This window comes from Nycticebus coucang, chromosome 21 (assembly GCF_027406575.1).
Source record: "Nycticebus coucang isolate mNycCou1 chromosome 21, mNycCou1.pri, whole genome shotgun sequence".
Taxonomy (NCBI): Eukaryota; Metazoa; Chordata; class Mammalia; order Primates; family Lorisidae; genus Nycticebus; species Nycticebus coucang.
In genome coordinates this window covers 32,207,985-32,229,580 of record NC_069800.1, presented here as the reverse complement: position 1 = coordinate 32,229,580, position 21,596 = coordinate 32,207,985, and the positions used below count along the sequence as shown (strand labels likewise).

The 21,596-nt window shown below is 45.4% G+C and overlaps 1 protein-coding gene and 1 non-coding gene across 2 annotated transcripts in view; both read right to left on the bottom strand.

Annotated features, from left to right (window-relative positions):
* Window positions 1-11,684: 11,684 nt before the first annotated feature.
* The window catches only part of FERMT1 (FERM domain containing kindlin 1), a 63,993-nt gene continuing 54,081 nt past the window's right edge, over window positions 11,685-21,596 (bottom strand). Inside the window, exons 14-15 of the mRNA XM_053574552.1 lie at window positions 17,322-17,463; window positions 11,685-15,694 (exon numbers count right to left, since the gene is read on the bottom strand). Coding sequence (XP_053430527.1) covers window positions 15,521-15,694; window positions 17,322-17,463 — 316 coding nt within the window. The 3' untranslated portion in view covers window positions 11,685-15,520. The remainder of the gene's footprint in view (window positions 15,695-17,321; window positions 17,464-21,596) is intronic.
* LOC128574414 (small nucleolar RNA U109) lies at window positions 20,579-20,713 on the bottom strand. The gene has a single exon (XR_008376775.1). It is a non-coding gene; the product is annotated as a small nucleolar RNA U109 (small nucleolar RNA).

Below are 21,596 nucleotides of genomic sequence, written 5' to 3'. Positions count from 1 at the left end.
TTAGCCAACACCCTGTTGCTTCTTCTCTCCTCCGCCTGTGGGGCTGGGGCCTGCCCCTTTCCAGGCCTGGCACCTCCCCTCACCTCTCCCCATCTTCCCCAGGTCTGAGAAATGCAGGGAGCCATGATGAGAGCCAATGGGGTTCAGTGAGGCTGAGAAGCACTGTCACCTCTCAAGTATCCAATCCTCCCTATGGGATGGGTCCATTTCCCCATGATGGTGCAAGGCTGACAGGTGAGCCTGTAAGAGGAGGAGGCTCCTCTCCACAGGAGGGGAGACACCCCAGTCCAGAGGAGGGCTTGTGGGGATTTCCGGGAAAAGTAGCAGGAGACAGAATTGTCAGGGAGTCTAGGAGTGGGCTCAGGCTCAGACCAGATCCTGGTGTCCTCAAGGAGAATTTGGGTTGCTCTGGGACTCAGTTCAGTGAAAGGGCAGAAATGCAGAAAGAACGTTCCTGCCTTGCAGCTGGAACGATGGATCCTGACTACCACCAGCCCCAAGTCCCCCTGAAGATGTAGTGATGCCGAATGAGATTGTGTGGAGTTCATCTGCTTAAAGCAGACAGCACTTCTCTGCCCTAGAGTCCCAAGCACACAGACCAGTGGTTTCATCGGAAGGCTTTGATCTGCCCCTCTCCCTACTTCCCTGGCCCCACTGAGGCTCTGAGAGCAGGCCAGGGTTAATGATACCCAGTTTTGTGTGAGAGCCTTGAAACCAGAACTGCCTGTATCTTTCCTCCTGTCAGTCCTGAGGAATCCCAGGACACCTGGAAATTGGCCTGCTGCATTAACCCTAAGTCCCTTAGGGTCTCCTTTGATGCCTTCACTTCTCAAAACCTCAAAAATACCCTTCCAGTCTCAGTGCCAGGGGAGCCTTGCTATTCAGGAGTGTTCCCTCGTCTGCCCAGCACTTCCTGCTCTGGGCCAGTGCCGTAACCACCCAGGAAGTCCCAGAGATAGAAACAAATGCCATGGATGAAGCAGGAGACCAGGGAGAAGTTAGGGAGAGTAGGGGAGGTGCATGGTGGGGGCAGGTTCCTGGCGGCCTCGCCTCTGCTTTGGCACAGAGAGCTGCACACCCAAGAATCAAAACATTGGGTTTCCCTCAGAGTTAAGCCAACCAGGCCCCACTCAGTGAGGCGACTAGCCACAGAAGAGAGGGGCCTGAATCTACCAAAACACACCCCGTTCAGAGAACCTGATGAGGAAGGAAGTCAGTCCACCACTGAGGCCTATAAAATAGGGCCTTGGGAGCCATATCAGGGGTACTCCTCTGTGCACCATTGAGACAAGGATGCTGGAGAGGCCCTAGGTAAGGCATCCTCCTGAGGTCATCATGCAGTTCTTGCCTGGAGCCCTGGGCCCTCTGGGCTAACTTTTTGTCACTGCTGCATGCCAGTGGCCAGGTGTCTGAGCTTGGCCCTCAGGACTTCCCTGCAGTTGTGAGTCTGGAGCACACTCCTAGTGAGCTGTTGGACTCAACTGCTGTGCCAAGTGACCTTCTGCAGACCTCAGCATTTGATGCTGTAGTATTCTCCCTAAGTATGAGAGAACCTTTCAGGTATTTAGATAGACACAAATCATGCAAGAAGTCAGATAGTCAGGACACATCCTTTTGCACAGTTGAGCAGCTCATTCTCAGAAGAAACAGAGTCACAGTGAGCCCAGCACTGGTGAGGACCACTGGACAGGGCCTACTGGGCACCTTCCAGGGAGGCCTAGCCCTTTTCTTTAATCCCTTCTTCTCTTCTAGTACTTTTTGGAAGTCAGAAAAAGATGACTGACAAGTTTGTCCCCTCTGGAGAAGGATGCTAAGTTGTGAGACAGTCTTGGGACCCGAAAGTATGCCTCCCCAAATGCTACCCCGAATGATGATCCCCCCACTGGGTGCTCCTCCTTTGATCATCTTGGTTTCCATTTTAGCTTGTTTGTCTAAACCTAGTATGGACACTCTCAGAAGAAGGTCCTGAGATGAGGACTGAGTGTACGTAGTTTATTTGGGAGGTGATCCCAGGAAGCACAGAGAGGGAGTAAAGACGTGAGACAGAGAAGGGGAGGTGCTGACCATGTGTGAATGAGCAGGGACTTCCCTGGGAAGCTGGGGCTATCTCCTGCTGGGGACCCTTGAGAGATGTGTAGAACACACCTTGGTTTGTTCCATCAAGTGAGGAGGAAGTGGGGGCCTCTACCCACCAGCTTCTGCCTGTGGTTGGTTGGAGGGTTCCTCCTGTAGCTTTGACTCCCTAACAAATCTGGTTTTTCCTGCGTGCAGAACAAGCAACTCCATGGAGGGGGGAAATGGGAAAAGAAAACAGCAGCATCTGATGAAGCACCCTCTAAGATTTCCCCCAAGTGGACCCCCCTTTTCCTGTCCCAAGCTGAATTTGGTGCCTCTCCTTGGTGTTCCTTCCCAGGGGACATTGTCTACCTGCCATCAGGCAGATTGATGCAGCTTTTATGTAACTTCCTGAGAACTGGGCCACATAATTCATCTCAGCGCCCCAGTGCCCAGAGAAAAGGCATGGCAGAGGATGTGGAGGATCATGACATCCTCCACTGTGCTGAAAAATAGAAGGGACAGAGCTCAGAAGGGAACAAATTAAGTTCAAGGGCCTCTTAGCATCCCCGCACTGACAACGGCTAAAGTGAGGGTTGAGGTGGGACAGGAGCAGAAGTGGAGGCAGGAAATTGAGTCACAAAGTGCTTTCCAGGTTCCCGACACAATCATGATCTTTGGAGGGAAGAATCTCCTGGAGGCAGATGAGAAGGTTACAGCGTTAGTAAAACCATAGCCTGCAGAGAACTATGGAAAGGAAAGCCAGGAGTAACACACTTGGCCGCACTTTCTGGATTTAGATAAAAATGAGAATTATAGATCCTTGACTTTGGAAAGGACTTTAGAACTTGTCAGTCCCACCCCTCTCTGTCCATTTTAGGAGGAGAAAACTGAGCCCCAGAGAGGGAAATTGTTTTATCTGAGGTCATGTGGTGGTGAGTTCCTAGTTATCCAGGAAGAAGGAAGGGTGACCTAATTCTCATGATTCCATTCTGGGTTCTGGGTTTACTTGCACAGCTGAGCAGGACAGACCTGTATGGCTTTAGCCATGTGGATCTGTTCTAAGAGGTATGGCTAAGGAAACACCTGGTTGGCATCAGGCCACTGGGCAGAGTTTCCAGGGGTTTTGACTCTTGCTGTTCCCATCTCACCCCTGGGACTCCAGGAATAAACACCCCCAGGACAGATTGCCCCAGAGATGTAGAACTGGCATCTTCCAGCTCTGTTGACAGCCCTGATAGCGTGGGGTGGGGTTAGTGGGATGGGCCCAGATGATAGGCGACTGCTCAGCCAGCTGCCTCTGCCCTGCCCTCCAGATGCCAGCAAACTCTGCTGAGGCTTCTTCTCCCAAATAATGGGGTTGGAATGTAAAAGCCTAAAGACTACATTCTTCTCTGACAGCAGAGATAAGCCAGAGGAATGGAAGGGTGGGTAACTGTGGGAGGAGATGGTACCAGGTTGTCACGGCTCCAGGAAGAGCCAGCTTCTGGGAATGGAATGCAGAAAAGAGGCTTTGAAGTGGTAAGAACTGAGATATCTGAGTGAGCTCACTGACGTGGCCGACCTGCCTATAAGGAAATGATCTTGAGTAAATGAAACAGTAATGGATTGTGACTTATGTTTATTTTGCTATAAAGTGTCACTCACTAACAGTAAGGTTTCAGGCCAAGGATTTGTGGAATAGAATGCTTACACTTTTAAAAGGTACCCTTTGAGATCCTTTAACAACTTTAGTGTGAAAAAAAGAAGATTCAAGCTGAAATGAGAGGTCAAACTCTAATCTGCCACTTTATTTTGTATGTGACCATAGGAGGTGGGACGGGGCAGTAGATAGGCTGTTTTTATAAACCATGTTCTGTAATTTACCACAGCCAGAGGCAGCACACTAAGGGAAAATGACCTTAAACTGGGACCCGGGATGCTGGGTTCTTATCTCAACGCTGCTGCCCTCTTACTGAGCACAGTATCGCATCCTTAAGCTTCTGCCTGTCTCCTGTTGTTCATCTGCAAAGTAAATGAATTGGCTTAGCAATTCAGCGCCCATATTCTGAGAACATGCTGCTGTGTGCCCTAGTGCATGTCCCAAGTGCTAAGAATATAAAATGGGGGTCTTAGAAAGAAACAAGACTTGCCCTCGAGCAGTTCCCACTCTAGAAGGGGTGGAAGACAGACAACAGTCATGCGTAGTGTGAGCTCGCTGCCAAGTCACAAAGGGCAGAAATGTGAGCTCTGCTCTTTTGGGGAACGTGTCCAGATTGCTCACTGCTACAGCCTCAGCATCTGGAGGTACCTGCACACAGGATGTGCTTAGAAGAGATTTGCTGGATGAATGAGTAGAACTCTGCCCTTCCTTTCTTCCGTTTCTCATCAGTTATATTTCTTTATTTGGGATTTTCCACCGAATAGAAGTCAAGGTTTGCCTATAGGTTTATTTAGACTTCTACTATGTTAAGAGATTTTTTTTTTTTTTAAATGCTCGTGTTGCAGAAACAAAGCAATGATTTGGAATCTCCTGGAGCTTGAGTGGTATTTACTCCTTGTTGCTGCAGCAACTTGTAGGTGCAGTGCGGATGCTCAATGACTATTTTGTTGAATGAAGAAATGCATGTGTCCAATAAGCATGTGAGAGTGTCTTCTACCTCTGTTCCTTTTTATATTTTTTATATTTATCTAACAACTTGGTTTCCATTCACCCAGTTAGCCAAGCTAGAAATTGAAGGATCAGGTTGGCTCTCTGCTCCATTACTCTACAAATTCACTGACTCTTCTTCACACTCAGTGGAGAATGCATTCAGCTGCAAGTTTCAGAAAACCCACCTAATGGTAATTCAAATATATGTATTCATTTTTTTAATATAATGAAAATATACCTGAAACTAGAGCTACTGGTTGTTGTCCCCTAAGCCCCTTAGCTGGTCCATCGTGACAGAGAGGTTTTCTGTTTTCAGGCTCCACCATCTTTAGTGTATCCACTTCATCCTCATGCATGTTGCCTTTTGGTTGCAAGAGAGCTGCTGCACCTCTAGGCATCACATCCACATCTAAGGCAGGAAGAATGAGGAAAGACAAAGGGTAAAACCAGCTTCGCCTTCCTATTATTTCCCAGAAATCTCCACAGCATAATGCCTTTTAAGTCTCTCTAATCAGAACAGGGTTCCGTGAAGGAAGGAATAAGAAGGAAGGAAGCTGAGAAGTTGGGGAATAAGATTGTCTTGATCCACATAGTAGATCAATATACATCTATTATTGTGTCTGGACACACAGACTGCCAAAATCAAGTTCTATTAGCAAGGAAAGAAGGAACATGGTTTTAATGATTTGGTAAGTAAATAATAATGTTGCAGTCTGTATTTTATTTTATTGAGACAGAGTCTTAATCCTCAGTAGAGTGCTGTGGCATCTAGCACAGCAACCTAGCTCACAGCAACCTTAAACTCTTGGGCTCAAGTGATTCTCTTGCCTCACCCTCCCAAGCAGCTGGGACTATAGGTGCCCACCACAATGCCCAGCTATTTTTTTTTTTTTAAGAGACGGGGTCTCAGGCAGCACCTGTGGCTCAGTGAGTAGGGCACCGGCCCCATATCCTGAAGGTGCCGGGTTCAAACCCAGCCCCGGCCCAACTGCAACAAAAAAAAATAGCTGTGTGTTGTGGCAGGCATCTGTAGTCCCAGCTACTCGGGAGGCTGAGGCAAGAGAATCACCTAAGCCCAAGAGCTGGAGGTTCCTGTGAGCTGTGACGCCACAGCACTGTACTGAGGGAAACAAAGTGAGACTCTGTCTCTTAAAAAAAAAAAAAAAAAAAAAGAGATGGGATCTCACTCTTGTTCAGGCTGGTCTCGAACCTGTGAGCTCAGGCAATCCACCCGCCTTGGCCTCTCAGAGTGCTAGGATTACAGGTGTGAGCCACGGTGCCTGGCCACAGTCTATATTTCAGTTCTGAGACAGCTCTCAAATCTCCCTGCCACTCTTTCCACTGGCTTAGCTCCCAGCCACTGTGTCTGATAGGCTGTCACAGCAGCTTCTGAACTGGTCCTCCATGATACTGGGGGGCCTCCCCTCCATTCATCCTCTATCAGCTGATGAGGATGATGGCACTTCAAGGATAAGAACCCCCACTGGCTCCCTCTCTCTGCCAGACTTGGCCTAATTGCTGCCCTTCTCTCCACTTGGCAAACTTTCACTCATCCTTCAAGGCCAAGTCTGCATGTCCCCTCCTCTGGGAAATCCTCCCTAATCTGCTTTTGACTCTAGCAAAACTAATTATTCTCTCTTTTTTGCTGTCATACGCATATGTCTTTTCTATATATCAAGAATAATGCTGATTATACAGCATTATAGGGTTACAGATGCTTCTCAACTTATAGTAGGGTTATGTCCCAATAATCGCATGGTAAGTTGAAAATATCATAATAAAAAGTACGTTCACCCATTGCAAGTAAATACTGTTAAGTTGAAGCAGCGTAAGTCAGGGACTGATATCTTAGAGGTCTGTGTCTTATGCTTGATCATAAACTCTGCTCAATTTACTAACCTAAGCCTCTAGCATAGTGTCCAGCACCTCATAGGTCCTTATGACAGGGCAGCCAGTGTCCACAGTGTCTATTCTCACCTTCTGAGACAGTATCACTATGTCATCCTCTGTAGAGTTCTGTAGTGTCACAGCTCACAGCAACCTCAAGCTCTGGGGCTTAAGCAATTCTCTCATCTCAGCCTCCCAAGTAGCTGGAACTATAGGCGCCTGCCACAACACCCAGCTATTTTTTTGTTATAGTTGTCATTGTTGTTTTAGCAGGCCCAGGCTGGGTTCGAATCCGCCAGCCCTGGTGTATGTGGTCGGCGATGTAACCACTGTGCTTATGGGAGCCCTGCAGTGAAATAATCTTGATTTCTAGTTGTGTCTATTTGAATAAAGACCAACTATTTCAACCTTCCTAGCAGCTACCTAAAGACAGGTGACCTAATGCCTATAGTTATAGCAGCCATGTTGGACCACGTGATGCCTTTTCTTGAGTAAAAGCTGCACAGTCAGGACAGAGCAAAAAGATAAAGGATGCGAGCTCAGTTGGTTAGAGTGCGATGCTAACAAAGGATGTGGTTCCTGGAAGCCTTACGGTCTAGGCTTGCCTACCTCGGGAAAGAAAGAAAAACTTCTGTGTTATTTGAACCGGGTTTTCTGTCACCTATACCTAAACAATTCTTATAAAAAAAATACATGTCTTTAAAAAAAGTTGATTTAGTTTAATTACTATTGGTTGAACCCTAAAACAGATTGAAAACTGTTGGCCTCTTATCCTACAATGAACTTTGCTTGGGTTACAAACAATGGATCATCCCACAGCTTCTTGACAAGCGTTTGGCTTCCCATTTGCTCACCTGACGTCTACCTGATTCAAAGAATGATTTATAAAGGGAGGGGGATAAAAGATCTTGGTTCCTGAGAAAAGTCATCCATCCCTCGTGGGATTTGACATTGACCATTTGTATGTGGTAATGAGAGCTGGGTCAACCAGTTGTGGGCAGGAGGCATCTCTGGTCATGGTTTGGTGTTCTCCCGGTTGAGAAAAGGGCAGGACTCTTTTTTTCCTTAATCTCACCACTGATACATGCTTGCAAACAAATGTCATTTTGGGCCAATTGCTGGGATCCCAAAAAAAAATTGTTTTTTTTTTTGAGACAGAGTCTCACTATGTCATCCTCTGTAGAGTACTATAGGGTCACGGCTCACAGCAACCTCAAACTCTTGGGCTTAAATGATTCTTTTGCCTCAGCCTCCCAAGTAGCTGGGACCACAGGTGCCCACTACAATGCCCAGTTATTTTCTGTAGCATTTCTCATTGTTGTTTAGCTGGCCTGGGCTGGGTTGGAACACGTCACCCTTGGTGTATGTGGCTGGTGCCGTAACCACTGTGCTATAGGCACCGAGCCAATATCCAAAAATTTTTTGGTAGAAACTTTTATTATTTTACTGCAACCCAGTGTAAAGTAGCTGAAGGAAAAATTGTCTATGGAGTTTTGTCGGCCTTACCCAAATATATTGTGAGAAAAATCAACTCAGGGACATTGTCACAAATAAAGCCCATCTAGGATTCTTGGCTCAGGAGGCCTTGGCCTTCACATGGCAATCAAGACTAACTCTGAGGAGCAGAGCTCAAGTCAGAAGATCTGGGGACAAATCCTTGCTTCCCACATACCAGGTGGATGACCTCTCTGGGCACAGTTCCTATGTGTGCTGGAGCTGATTTATCCCCCCAGAGAGGGGGACGTTCACATCTCTTCCCAACAGTGTCCACTGACGGCATGTTGGCTGGAATATAGCCTTGATACCACAGAAATCATCAAATAAGCACGCCTCCTTCCCACAGAGTCTCAAACATTTACCAGCACACCACTACACATTTTCTAATTTGTACAATGGGCTGATAATACCTTCTTCACCCAGAGGATGATTTGAGAGAACTCGCAGGAAGCACAAGTGATAGCCCTTAATACATGCTAGCTTTCCAATCCTCCCAGCCATGCAGTGTTAGCTGTGTCACGTTGAGACTACTCCTTGGGGAGGTGGGAGCTCTGACATAGGTTCGTGTAGCCACTTAACCTCGTGGTATTCCTCTTGGGGCTTGTTTTTTTTTTTGTCTTTTGAGACAGAGTTTCACTCTGTCGCCCTGGGTAGAGTGCCAGGGCATCAGCCTACCTCACAGAAACCTCAAACTCTCAAGTTTAAGTGATCCTCCTGCCTCAGCCTCCTGAGTAGCTGGAACTACAGGCACCTGCCACGATGCCCAGCTAGTGTTTCTGTTTTTAGTAAAGACAGGGTCTCACTTTTGCTCAGGCTGGTCTCAAACTCCTGACCTCATGCAATCCTCATGCCTCTGCCTCTCAGAGTGCTAGGGTTACAGTTGAGCCATGGCTTCCAATCTCTTTTCTTCTTTTTATAGCATTAGTTATACTGGCTCCACCCTAATCCATTGTGACATTATCTTGATTATATTTGCAAAGACCCTACTTCCAAATAAGGTTACATTTACAGGTTGTAGGTAGACACAGATTTTGGGAGATGCTCTTCAACCTAGTACAATGGCTTGCAGAGTTTAGGACATCTATACCCTGCATTGACACAAACTCCTTTGGTGTTTGGTGTCTTCCTTGCTACATGCATGCCACATCTGAGGCCACAGCTGTTGAAATGTCACTGTGCAGACACATCACTGAGATTCTCATTTAAAAGGCCTAGTTTGACTCAGAAGGTCCAGGTGAACCTCAGTGCTGGGGCTGGGTAAGTCAAGGAGGTGTCTGGCACACACAGCCCTGACAGCGAGGACCTCCTTAAATGCTGTGCCCTGGGTGCCTTGCTTGTGCCACCCTAGTCCTGGCACTGAGAGATTCCGCATTTCTGAGAAAGGCTGCTGGGCCAAGTCATACAGTTTAGAGTAGCAAGGCCTGAAGTTGCAGTCTATGTGAGTTTAATGCTTGGTGTCGGACCCTCAATAGCGTATTTCCATTTTGAAGCTGGGTGCATTTAATTCCTGAAAAAGAAACACTGGTTCTGCTACGTATTTTTTTTTTTTTGAGACAGAGTCTATGTTGCCCTCAGTAGAGTGCCATAGTGTCACAGCTCACAGCAACCCCAAACTCTTGGATTTAAGAGATTCTCTTTTTTTTTTGGTTTTTGGCCGGGGCTACGTTTGAACCCGCCACCTCCAGCATATGGGACCAGCGCCCTACTCCTTGAGCCACAGGTGCCGCCCTTAAGAGATTCTCTTGCCTCAGCCTCCCAAGTAACTTGGACTCCAGGCACCGGCTACAATGCCTGGCTATTTTTTTTTGTGTGGCAGTTGTTATTGTTGTTTAGCAGGCTTGGCCGGGGTTCAAACCCGCCTGCCTTTGTGTATGTGGCCGGTGCCCTAACCACTGAGCCAAGGGCACCGAACCAATTTTTTTTTTTTTTTCTTTTTTTAAGATAACATTAGGTCTTGTAGGCTTGTCCGGTTACCAATATTGATTCTTTGGGAACATTTCAGCAAGGGTGAGTGTTAGTACAGAGGTCCAGGGCCCTGTGTAAACACCTGGTCTGACGTCTATCCCCAGTGCTCCCTGCTGCCCCAGAGCACCCCACCCTTACAGCCTTGGCTCCTACCTCCACAGCGCCATTGGCAGCGTCCCTGCTCTCTCTTAGTAGCCACCCTTTACCAGCCAAGTGCTGGGCCCAACCAGGTACCCATCACCAGCACTTGCGCCTGTATGTCCAGCCTCAGGCCTGTTGCAACCCCCTACCCTTTTCTTAAGGTAATATATGAAGTCAGACAATTAAGTTTGCAAACTCTTCCTGGAAAAAGTGCTCCCTACCTCATTGAAGAATATCACCACAGTCACTAGGTAGCCAACAGAAGTATTTTGAAGGTGACCTTATTGATATTCAGCAATGAGTATGGAGCACTTTTTCTAGGTGAGTTTGCAAACTTAATCCTTTGTGGAGTGCTCAAAAACAAAATGTGCCAATTGAGGTGTGCAATGACTGCAACAGCTGTTAGGGTACACGGCACACTACTGCATGTTCTAATCAAAATGATTCATCCAAATTGGTTTCAGTTATTTCAGGCACAACTGTGCAAAATATTGAAAACAAGGCCTATGATGCTTACAGACTCAAGTCAGGTAACATAACAATAATATGTATCCTCAAGTTTTTGTTTGCAAAATGAACAATGCCTACAAGTCTCATTCGCACCAAACATCATTTGAACACCTATAGGCATTGTTTGCTGTCAAAAGGTTAATTGTCCTACCTCCTCCGTGCTTCACTGTATTTTAATTAATTAATCAATTTATTTGAGACAGAGTTTCATTTTGTCCCCCTTGGTAGAGTGCCGTGGCATGATAGCTCACAGCAACCTCAAACTTTTGGGTTCAAGTGATCCTCTTGCTTCAGCCTCCAGATTAGCTGGGACTAGGAATCCACTACAATGCCTGGCTAGTTTTAGAGACTGGGTATGGCTCTTGCTTGGGCTGGTCTTGAACTCCTGAGTTCAAGTGATCCTCTTACCTCGGCCTTCCAGATTGCTAGGATTACAGGCATGAGCCACTGTGCCCTGCCTGTCCAACCTCCGTATTTATATATAAAACCTCATTTGCCTTCCCTGTCAGCCACCAATCCCTCTTACAACATGTCTCTTGAATCAGAGAAGCTCCACAGGCTTGGAGCTTTGGGCCCTCCCCTCCCCTTCCCAGAGGCCCTCTGCTCCACTCACAAAGGGTTCTGCTCCCTCCTGGGGTCCACTTTTGTACCCCTGTGATCTTGGGGGAGCAGCCAAATACCTTACATCTCCCAACTTCCAGGGGTAAAGAGGAGAAACTATACCCTGTTAAGTTCTCAGGAAGAATTTGTCATTTGCACTGGTTGAAGAGAGGTTACAGGATTTTTCCTTTGTAACAACTGAAGAAAGAAAGTGAAGCATACAGGGGAATTCAAGGTCATCCAGTGAATCAGAGGAAGCAGGTAAATGGGTTTAGTTGAATCTTTTCCACAGTCGTTAGTCAGGAGCACTGCTGAAGAAGCCTGAGGACCTCCACTCCAAAGACAGCTGGAGTTCACGGCCAGAACAGGCATTTGTGAGGCCAGAGCAGAGACTGGCTGACTTTTTTTTCTTTTTTATTAGCAATCAACATTTATCCTCACAACCTCAATGAGGCACAAGGAAATGGAAAAACTTAATCAACAGCAAGGGCCAAGTGCTGACCTTCAGATTTTCCATCCATGATTTCCAGGACACAAGAGTCCTCTACATAAGGGGAATGATGGTGGGGAGGGGTGAAGTAGCAAATAAGGATGTGTTTCTGCTCCCCCAATCACTGAGAGATTCTGGGTACTTGAGGGGGCGGTGGAGGGGTGGAGAGGAGGCAGGGGAGTTGAGCTTGTGTGGGGAAATAAAGAACATGAATGTAAACTCACTGTAGAAGCAAATAACAAATCTTATACGTGAATTAAACAATATTCAGTGATGTCAGAAAATAGATAATTACAAAATATCTTGCCTTCTAGTGCTTACAACTAAAAGATGAATTTTTTTTTTTTTTTGAGACAGAGCCTCACTCTGTCTCTGTCAGTAGAGTGTCCTGGCATCACAGCTCACAGCACCCTCAAACTCTTGAGCTTAAGCTATTCTCTTGCCTCAGCCTCCCAAGTAGCCTGGACTGCAGGTGCCCTCCACAATGCCTGGCTAGTTTTTTTATTGCACTTCTTTAGCTGGTCCGGGCTGGGTTTGAACCCGCTACCCTCGGTGTATGTGGCTGGCACAGTAACCACTGTGCTATGGACGCTGAGCCTAAAAGATGAATTTTCAGATGAAAGACTCCTCATTTTCTTGCTTTTCTAATGTAAAGACTGATAATAAAAACTTTTCCAGAATTAAAAATAAAATGCTCTCAAAGCGCCTCATTTCCTTGGCTCCCAGATACCTTAGGCCCACCCCCTCCTCCCCAGCTAACTCCCGAGTGGCGCTCTACCTGATGCCTGGGTGTGAGCCTGACTTTGGGACACAGCGCAGGGGAAGCCTGCACTGGGGCTGGAGGTGGGCATTTCAAGACTGAGCAGGGCTGGGGAAGGAAGGGTGGGGTTTGCTGGGTTAAGACAAACGTGGTTTTGAATGCTGGTTTCACTGCTTATTGGTGTGACCCTGGGGATGTTACTTCATGTTCTGAGCTTGCTTTCTCCTTTGCAAAATGAGAAAGCAAACTGTTCCTGCCCTCTATGGGCTAATGTGAGAATTGCACACAAAGGGACGTCCACATACTGTGCCACCACCATTAGGGACCACCTATCACTGAAAACAAGTAAGTACCCTCGACACCCAGCCATCAGTCAGAGGCTTCATCTGTTCTGCGGATACTTTTTTTGCTCTCTGGTGTTTTGTTATAAAAGACAACAGAGCTCTGGATAAGGCAGGAGATGTCAGGAAAGTGGGTGACAGAGTCAGTGAGAAAGGAATTGGAACCAACAGTTAAGTGAAGTTTCTAAGTTCACCTCTGACAACCCACATGGTCAGCTGCTCTCCACAGCACCCAGGAGAATTAACTGGAATCTTGGCAGTGTGAGGAGAGGTGTGTATCAGACCCGGGAGTTGCATTCCTTTTTCATAACTGTGAAAATAGTTACCTTTCTGGAGATAGGCTGGAAAGGACACACTGCACTCAAATGCATACAAATCTTTTACTTAAAAGAAGGTCATATAAGATAATAAAAAATGCAGATTTCTGCATCAAGTATAGCTAAGAAATCGAATGAGGTTGAAAGGGATACATTCATTTAAAAATTCATCCTAGGAAGTCAGATGACCTTTTGTACCCATTGTAAAAAGAAAAGTGTCCTTAAGGTTGATTTGCTTTGAAATAGCAATATTTAAAGTTTTCTTGTCATACTTGTTTATTCCTTTGAGACGCTGCTATTGTAGTTACAGAAGAAATGCTCCCCTGAAAGTTGTAACCAACAGAGAAAGTTTGGTTAAAACCAGGCAATTCTTTTTAGTGTTTTCATGGAAATGTCAGACAAACCATGAATAGCTAAGGAAGAGGTCTGGACTGAAGGTCTGACTTTGGTCAATTAGGGAGCACAGTCCTTGGCAGCAGACAGCTAAAATCTGACAAGGAACATTATTTTAATGTAGGGCTCACTGAAATCTTAAAAACTTGACTAGTATCTTAAATATTAAATAACAGAGCCCAGGATTACAAAGAAATGACCAACCAACTTAAAAACAGTTCACTTGGCATTGCTTTGTACATAAACCATTTCAAATTAAGTTCTTTATGATGTGGACCTGATTTTCCAAGGGCCTCAGCCACCTCTGAGTTTTAAGTAGGCTTTAGAAATTTAGCTGGTGCCTGGGAGGTTTCATCAACATTTACCTCTATGGAGAGGCTAAAAGAGGAATTTCCAGCCTCTGATTCAGGACCAAGAGATCCCTAGCCAAGGCTGTCGCTATGTGGCTCCCGGAATTGCTGAGATCTCACTTCTCAGATGGCTTTGTTAAAAGAAAAAATATCAACAGCTGATGCTTGCAGGAATGTGGCTCTGCTGGGCCTCATGAAAATGCACCCTCAGAGAAATGCAGATTGGAGTTGGAGCCTTTGCTCTATATCCTTGCAACCCCAAGTTTTCTGTGTGGCAAGAGAACATTTATAAAAAGCATAACAAAGTATCATCTGATAGTTTCCTTAACCTCTGGTATTGCTTTTCACCTTCTTAAAACCCACCCCATGCATGGCTAACAAACCAAAACAGAAAATGACAAATCAGGCAGCCGTGAATTGGCTCATAATTATGTCTCAAGGCAAGGATGACACAGCAAAAAAGCAGAGGAAAAATAGTCTGTTATCAGCTTGTGATTTACAAAAGCCAATGGCCTCTAGGCAAAAGGCTGGGAGCCAATAATCATAGACAGGAAATCCCAGAGAACATTGGCTGGTGGTAAAAGGAATGCTCCCCCACCACCTAGACAAGCTAAAGGCCCTGCGGTGGCAGCCAGTGGGCAGCTGTCAGACCATGAACATGGTAGCCCTTCCTGACCAGTTAGGATGGAGACCCACCTGGGTTCCTTGATGCTGGGAAGCAGTTTTTATGAACACCGAGACCTGCATTGTTTCCCTGAGCCCCAACCCAGAGCAGAAGCAGCTGAGACATGGATCTGGGCCAACAAACAGGTTTCCCTGCCTATGTCACCCACCCCTTCAGGAAAGACTTGAAGGTGGCCAAGGGATCTCCCAGAATGGAATGGGACTGTGGATGGCAACAGCCACCTGAGAGGACCGATGACCCAAGACCAGACAGGTCAGTGGTCCCTTTGGCAGATGTCACTGTGGACGGAGGGCACTGAGGGACCCTTCCCTGACACCTTGCCACCAATTGCTGCCAGGTAGCTCTGCTCTTCGATCTGCCCTCCATGGAAAAAATGTGAGTATGGGGGAATCCCTCTGCCATTTTCCTAAGATAGGAGCTAAAGCAGTTTCATTAAGAAGAGACATTAAGATTTTTTTTCATACCTGAGTTTGAAGAGTAAGATTTGTACTTGATGCATGCAATTTTTATCTTTCTGTCCTCCCGACTGACTTAGCACGGAGGCAGATGTGCGCCAGGACAACGTCAAGCCACGCACTTGGCGGGTTCTGCAAGTCATTGAACAGTACCTACCCGCCGGGCCCGACCTGGAGCAACCCTGGAGTACCAGGCCCTCTCCTGCCCATTTTGTGGAAAAGGCAAGTGAGGCCCCTTCCAGAGTTAACAGCATGGGGCAAAGTAAGGGATGTGATGTGATAAGAAGCTGTGTATTTGAAATGGGGGGATGATCTGAGCGCATATATGTTGTTCGTAGGTCTGGAGCCTACACACTGGGTAAGCCAAGCCCTGGGTCCTGTCCGTTTAGGGAGGACCCAAAGCCTTTGGCTTGCCTATGCAGGCCTAGAGGGCATTCTCACTTCAGTCCTGACCGCCAGTCAATTTGTGGAACAGGTCCTCATCCAGGGTTTCATTCTGGTCCTTGGAGCGGGTGGACAAGAAAATGTAGCCGCCAATGTACTCGTGCACCACCTTGCAATCCGCGCTCAGGCAGGTGAATGCGATGGAGACGTTTTGGTCAAACTCGATCGCCACCTGGAAGAGGATGGCATGGATCAGCTTAAACCCCGACATGCAGTGATGAGAATGAAACTGCTCCGCTGAAGGGGCCTCTGGAGTTGGGGACGGCTGAGGTGACTCACAGAGAACGGCCCACAAGACCACAGAAAACCACTGCGCCCAATTAAACGCCTTAGAAAACTCGTCTTTGTTCTCTCTGCGGCCCCTGTGGTGTCAACTCTACCGCACAACTGCTAAACCAGTATATTCTGTTGTTTAGATGAAACAATTTCCCAAGCACTCTGTGTGTATTCATTAATGGAGAATAAATGGTTTGCCTCAATTTCCCTACAGCCAGTTGAAAGTCATAAACTCTAAGAGCTAGAAAAAAGACTTAGATACTTTACCAGTTCTCAACTTTGGCTGCTCAGTGGGATGACAGGTGGAACTTGAAAAATTACTGATGTCTAGATCCCACTTCCAGAAATTTATATGTAAATGGTTTTGAGTGTGGTCTGGGCAGTAGTATGTTAAAGCTCTCCAGGTGATACTGATATACATCCAGGTTTTAGCGCTATCGTCTTAGAGGTCACCCAATCTCTAACCTTCATTTTACAATTGAGAGCCCAGTGGTTGGTTATTGGCATTGCTTTCCAGCACGTATCCCTCTGTGTTAATGGCTTTTTAATGGGAAAATGAGGATGCAAAAGGAATGAGAGAGGATAGATTCTATACCAGCAGCATCAGAATATTTTCAATTGGCAATGGGATGCTACCTCTAACTTCATCTAGAATTTCTCATGACACAGGCTTGTTCCTAGGATGGGAGGTGATGGGAAACTGTAACACAGGCTAAGGGTCTGCAGTCTCCTTGGCTCTGGAGGCCACACTGTTCTCAGTCATCTCTGTGCACCTTACTCCTCTAGAAGTTTTTCCCTTTTGGGACTGCAGTGTTCGTCAGTTGGGCAGCTGAGCTTCTGAGTCCTCAATCTCCTAGATCCTTTGGCAGCCAGTCAGATGAGCCCTTTTTTGGGATTTTTATTTTGCATAGCAGTTACAACTCAGGTAGTTTCCGCTAAGCCAGTGGTTCTCAACCTTCCTAATGACGTGACCCTTTAATACAGCTCCTCTGGGTCGCGACCCACAGGTTAAGAACAGCTATGCTGGAGAGAAAGCCAACTTGCAGTATTAATTCAAGGACATTTGGCTTGTGCTGGTTAGGAAACTGCCCCGAATTGCATTGCATGTGATTATTTCACCAGATAATTACTAAGTGCTTGGTTTTTTTTTTTTTTTTTTTAAGACAGAGTCTCACTCTGTTGCCCAGAGTAGAGTGCTGTGGTACAACCTAGCTCACAGCAACCTTAAACTGCCAGGTTCAAGCAATCCTGCTTCAGTCTCCTGAATATCTGAGACTATAGGCACCTGGCTAGTCTCTCTATTCTTTTAATAGAGACAGGGTCTCACTCTTGCTCAGGCTGGTCTTGAACTCCTGAGCTTAAGTGATCCACCTGCCTTGGCCTCCAAGAGTGCTAGGATTATAGGGGTGAGCCACTGCGCCTAGCCGAGAACACATTTTTAAAAATTGCAAATTTTAAATTGCAATTCTGAGAGAACACACATTTATAGGCCCCATACTGAATACCAAAAACTTTCACTTTACCTGCCGGATTTCCCAATTGACATTCCATTGTTTCATGTTTGTGAATCTCCATGTTGTAATTGGAATCCCAGTGGCTGCATCGATTCTAATCAACCTATTATATGAGACTCCCAGAATGTCCTCTTTCTTGCTACCCTTGAATCTGAAAAAAAAAACAAAAAACCCAATAATATTAGTTAAGAAAAGCCATAATAATGATATTGTTCATTCACAACCTCTTTAAGATAACACCAACATTTCTGAATTGTTTTAGAAGAATGAACAATGAGGGGTTTACTTTCTACAAGAGGGCATTTTTATTGTGATATTAAGAAAGCAAGGAATGGAGACAATGAAGATTATTCTGCAGACTTTCTTTACGTGAAACTGACATCAGAGGACAGTAAGATAAGAGGAGGTCAAATTAATTCATTCAAAATTAGCACCAACAGTATGTGCCAGACACCTTTCCAGGCACTGGGCATATAGTAATGAACTAAACAGAAAATTACTGACTAGTGGCGGGGAGAGAATCATAAGTGTGAAATAAATATGCCAGATAAGCTTATGAGGATAAATACAGCACAGATGGGGTATTGGGAATACTGGCAATAAGGTGATTAGTCACAATCTAAAACAGGGAGGTCAGGGAAGGTCAGTCAGATGGTGACATTTGATTAAAGAACTAATGTGTGTGAGGGAATGAACCATGTGGCTATCTGGAGAAAGAGTATTCTGGACAGAGGGCATGCATGAAAACTTTATTTTTTTATTATGTGCTCAAGGGCCTGGCAGGAGGCCTGTGTGGCTGGCACAAAGCAGGAGAGGGGTGTGAATTAGACAGTTAGGGAGTTATGTATGGGCTTGCAGGCCATTGGAAAGATCTGGATTTTCCTCTGATAGAGACAGAAGCCTGCAAAGGGTTCTGAGCAGAGGCCTCACATTTTTATTTATATATTTATTTTTATTTAATATTAATAAATTATTATTATTAAATAATAAGAAATTAATATTTAACTTTTTTTACGTTTGAATTCTACTACTATAAGAGGTGCTCAACGTGCTTGTATTCACCTTTTGTTATTGGTATATACTATTATAATTTTTTATTTTTTTATTGTCATAACCACATAGATCATGTATACATTAATGCATTTATGGGGTACAATGTGCTGATTTTATATACAACTTGGAATGCTTACGTCGAACTAGTTAATATATCCTTTACCTCATTTACTTAATTATTGTGTTAAGATATTTATACTGTATACTTATTAGACGTGTACCCTTGAAATATACACCATAGGTATATTATACATAGGTGTAGTCCCACCATTTATCCTCCTTCCATCAAACTTCCCCCATCCCCTCCCATAAGGATCCCTAGTTGAAACCTGAGTGGTCCCGGATAGAGGCAGGAAGACAGGGTAGAATCACTCTGGCCCTACACTGAGGTGGTAGTGCAGGCAGTGAGAAGAGGTCTGATTCTGTGGATACTCTGAAGACAGAATCACTAGGATTTGCCAATGGACAGGATGTCGTGTGCGGGATAAGGAGCAGAGTCAAGAACGACTTCGAGGAATTTGGCCTGAACATCTAGGGGGAGGAATTGCCCTTTACTGAGATGTAGAAGAGTGTTGGGGGAGCTAATTCAGGGGGGATGATCAGGAATTTTGGGCATGTTAAGGGGAGATTCTGGTTAGACACCTAAGCCAGTGTTTTTCAACCTTTTTTTATCTCATGGCACACTTGAGCCTATAGTTAAACTTTCACGGCACACTTAAATTATGTTGATAAAAAAAAGTAAAAAGAAGAAAACTTATCGTGCTTTGAACTTCTTTTGAAAATAATTTAATTAATGATCTTTAAAATTTTCACGGCACACCTAAGATCCTCTCATGGCACACCAGGGTGCTGTGGTTGAAATCCACTGATCTAAGCATTGTTGGATTTATGAATCCGCAGGTCAAGAAAGAGTTCTAGGCTCAAGATACACATTTTGGAGTAATCAGCATATAAATGAAGTCGAAAGAATGACTGAACCCAAGAGGATGAGTCTAGATTGAGAGGAAAATGAGTCTAGGTTCAGAGCTGAGGCCTTTGCACTCCAGTATCATAAGAAGTTGGAAAGATTGAGAAAGAAGCAGCAAAGGACTGCCTCCTGACAGCGGAGGAAAGCCAGGAAGGCAAGTGAGGCAAATGAGCTGGGGAGCAGGGGGGACTCACTGGGCCATATGCTGTAGAGCGGTCAGCTGGCAAAAGTTGACCTATGAAGTCAGCACTATGAAGGTCACAGGTGACCAGTGGGTGACCTTGATGAGAGCAAGTGGCAAGGGCAGTGGAGTGTGGAGAGGAAGTGGCAAGGGCAGTGGAGTTTGGAGTAGACTCAAAACAGAATGGAAACAAGGAGGGACAGCGGTAGGTACACCATGCTTAAGAAGTTCTGCTGTGAAAGGGGCCCGGAACAGTGACAGCAACTAAAGGAGGATGTGACCAGAGGACAATGATGTGACAATACAGGTTGTAGGAGAAAGAAAAGTATAATTGGAGAAAAAAAAAATTCCCAGCTGAATAAGCCACTTTCCACATCAATCTTATCCCTTTCACATGTTATGTTCATATGATGAAAGTTTTGTACTTTTCATATGATGTACTTTCCTGGAATTAGTCCCATACCTTTTACTATTCATTCTTTCTACCACATTAACATTTAATAGCACAAAGTAGCTAGTGTAGCTTTCTTGCTCCCTTCTGTCTGATGCATCAGGACTCCTCGGGCTGCTCTCTAGAGTCTGAGGAGCCATGATGCGAAGACCCAGGTTTCTTAGGTGTGGGCAGATCCTGACTCTGTCTGTCACCCTGCACACAGGGGACTGTCCCAGCTGCTGTTTCTGACTGGCCTCAGAAAAGGGAGCTTTTTGTTACACCCAGGGCTGCTGCCTCGTAGCTTCACCTCTATGCATACAGATGCTGGAAGTAGAGGGAAGCACAGGGGAAAACAGCTGGCAAAAGGGCAGTGGGGTATAGGAGTAAGTGGCATGGGAAGATGGGAAGTTAGTTCAGGGCCCGCACCACTCTTCATCAGGCACGTCCTTTGCATTGTTTCATTGAATGAATTTGAACCCACCAAGTAGGTTCAAAATGCCCTCTGAACAAACTCAGGAGCTGAGGTGTGGTGAAGTTGGTGACAATGCCATAGGTCACAGAGCTAGAGAGGTACAGGTGGGTCTAGGTTGGTGCAAGTGTCTGTTTTTTTTTTTTCTTCCTCTTTTTTTCTTTTCTGTAGGATTAATATACTACAACTCAACCTCTACTATAAGGTTGGCAGCCCTGAGAACTCCCTTTTTAATGTAGCATGTTATGAATATATTTCTGCTCTCAAAGGAATGAGGAGCAGACATTTCCACATGCAAATGTTGATTTAAATTCATCAAAATTATTGAATCTATGTCCTCCTCTCTAAACCATGACTTTATGTCAAGACAATTACTTCAGACTCTAACCATTTTAAGAGATTTCTAGCTTCTCTCCCTTCATTCCAATCCACTCTGCTCAATGGAAGCATAGCACACCTTACTTATTAATATAAAAGTAATGTCATTTGAGCATTCAAGTGACATGCTTTTCCTTCTATTTGTGCACAACCTGTGTTCTTACATTTTGTAAACATTATTTTTTTTTTTTGACAGAGCCTCAAGCTGTCACCCTGGTAGAGTGCCATGGCATCATGGCTCACAGCAACCTCCAGCTCCTGGGCTCAAGCGATTCTCTTGCTTCTGCCTCCCAAGTAGCTGGGACTACAGGCACCTGCCACAGTGCCCAGCTATTTTTTTTGGTTGTAGCCATCATTGTTGTTTGGAGGGCCCGGGGATGGATGCAAACCCACTAGCTCAGGTGTATGTGGCTGGCACCTTAGCCGCTTGAGCCACAGGCACCGAGCCCATTTTGTAAACATTCTAACATAGCAATTAACACACCATATTATAGTTTGATGTTGAGTTGTTCAGAACAGCAGTCATAATTTATTCACATTAAAAATTGCCAATCATCACCACTGTGCATATGATATAGCAGATGAACAATATGTTCCAATATTCAAAATCTGTATCAACATTTGTTATCTCAAGTTCAGATTTTAAGCTAGAACTAATAGTACTTGGGAAATGTAAGACACTTGATGCCCAAAGAAAAGGCTGGGAACAAAGAAATTGGGTAGGATAAAAGTCAAAAGGCAATAAATATAGCCCCAAAGAAATAACGAGATAAGCGTGGGTCTTGTGTTCTCTAGTACAGAGC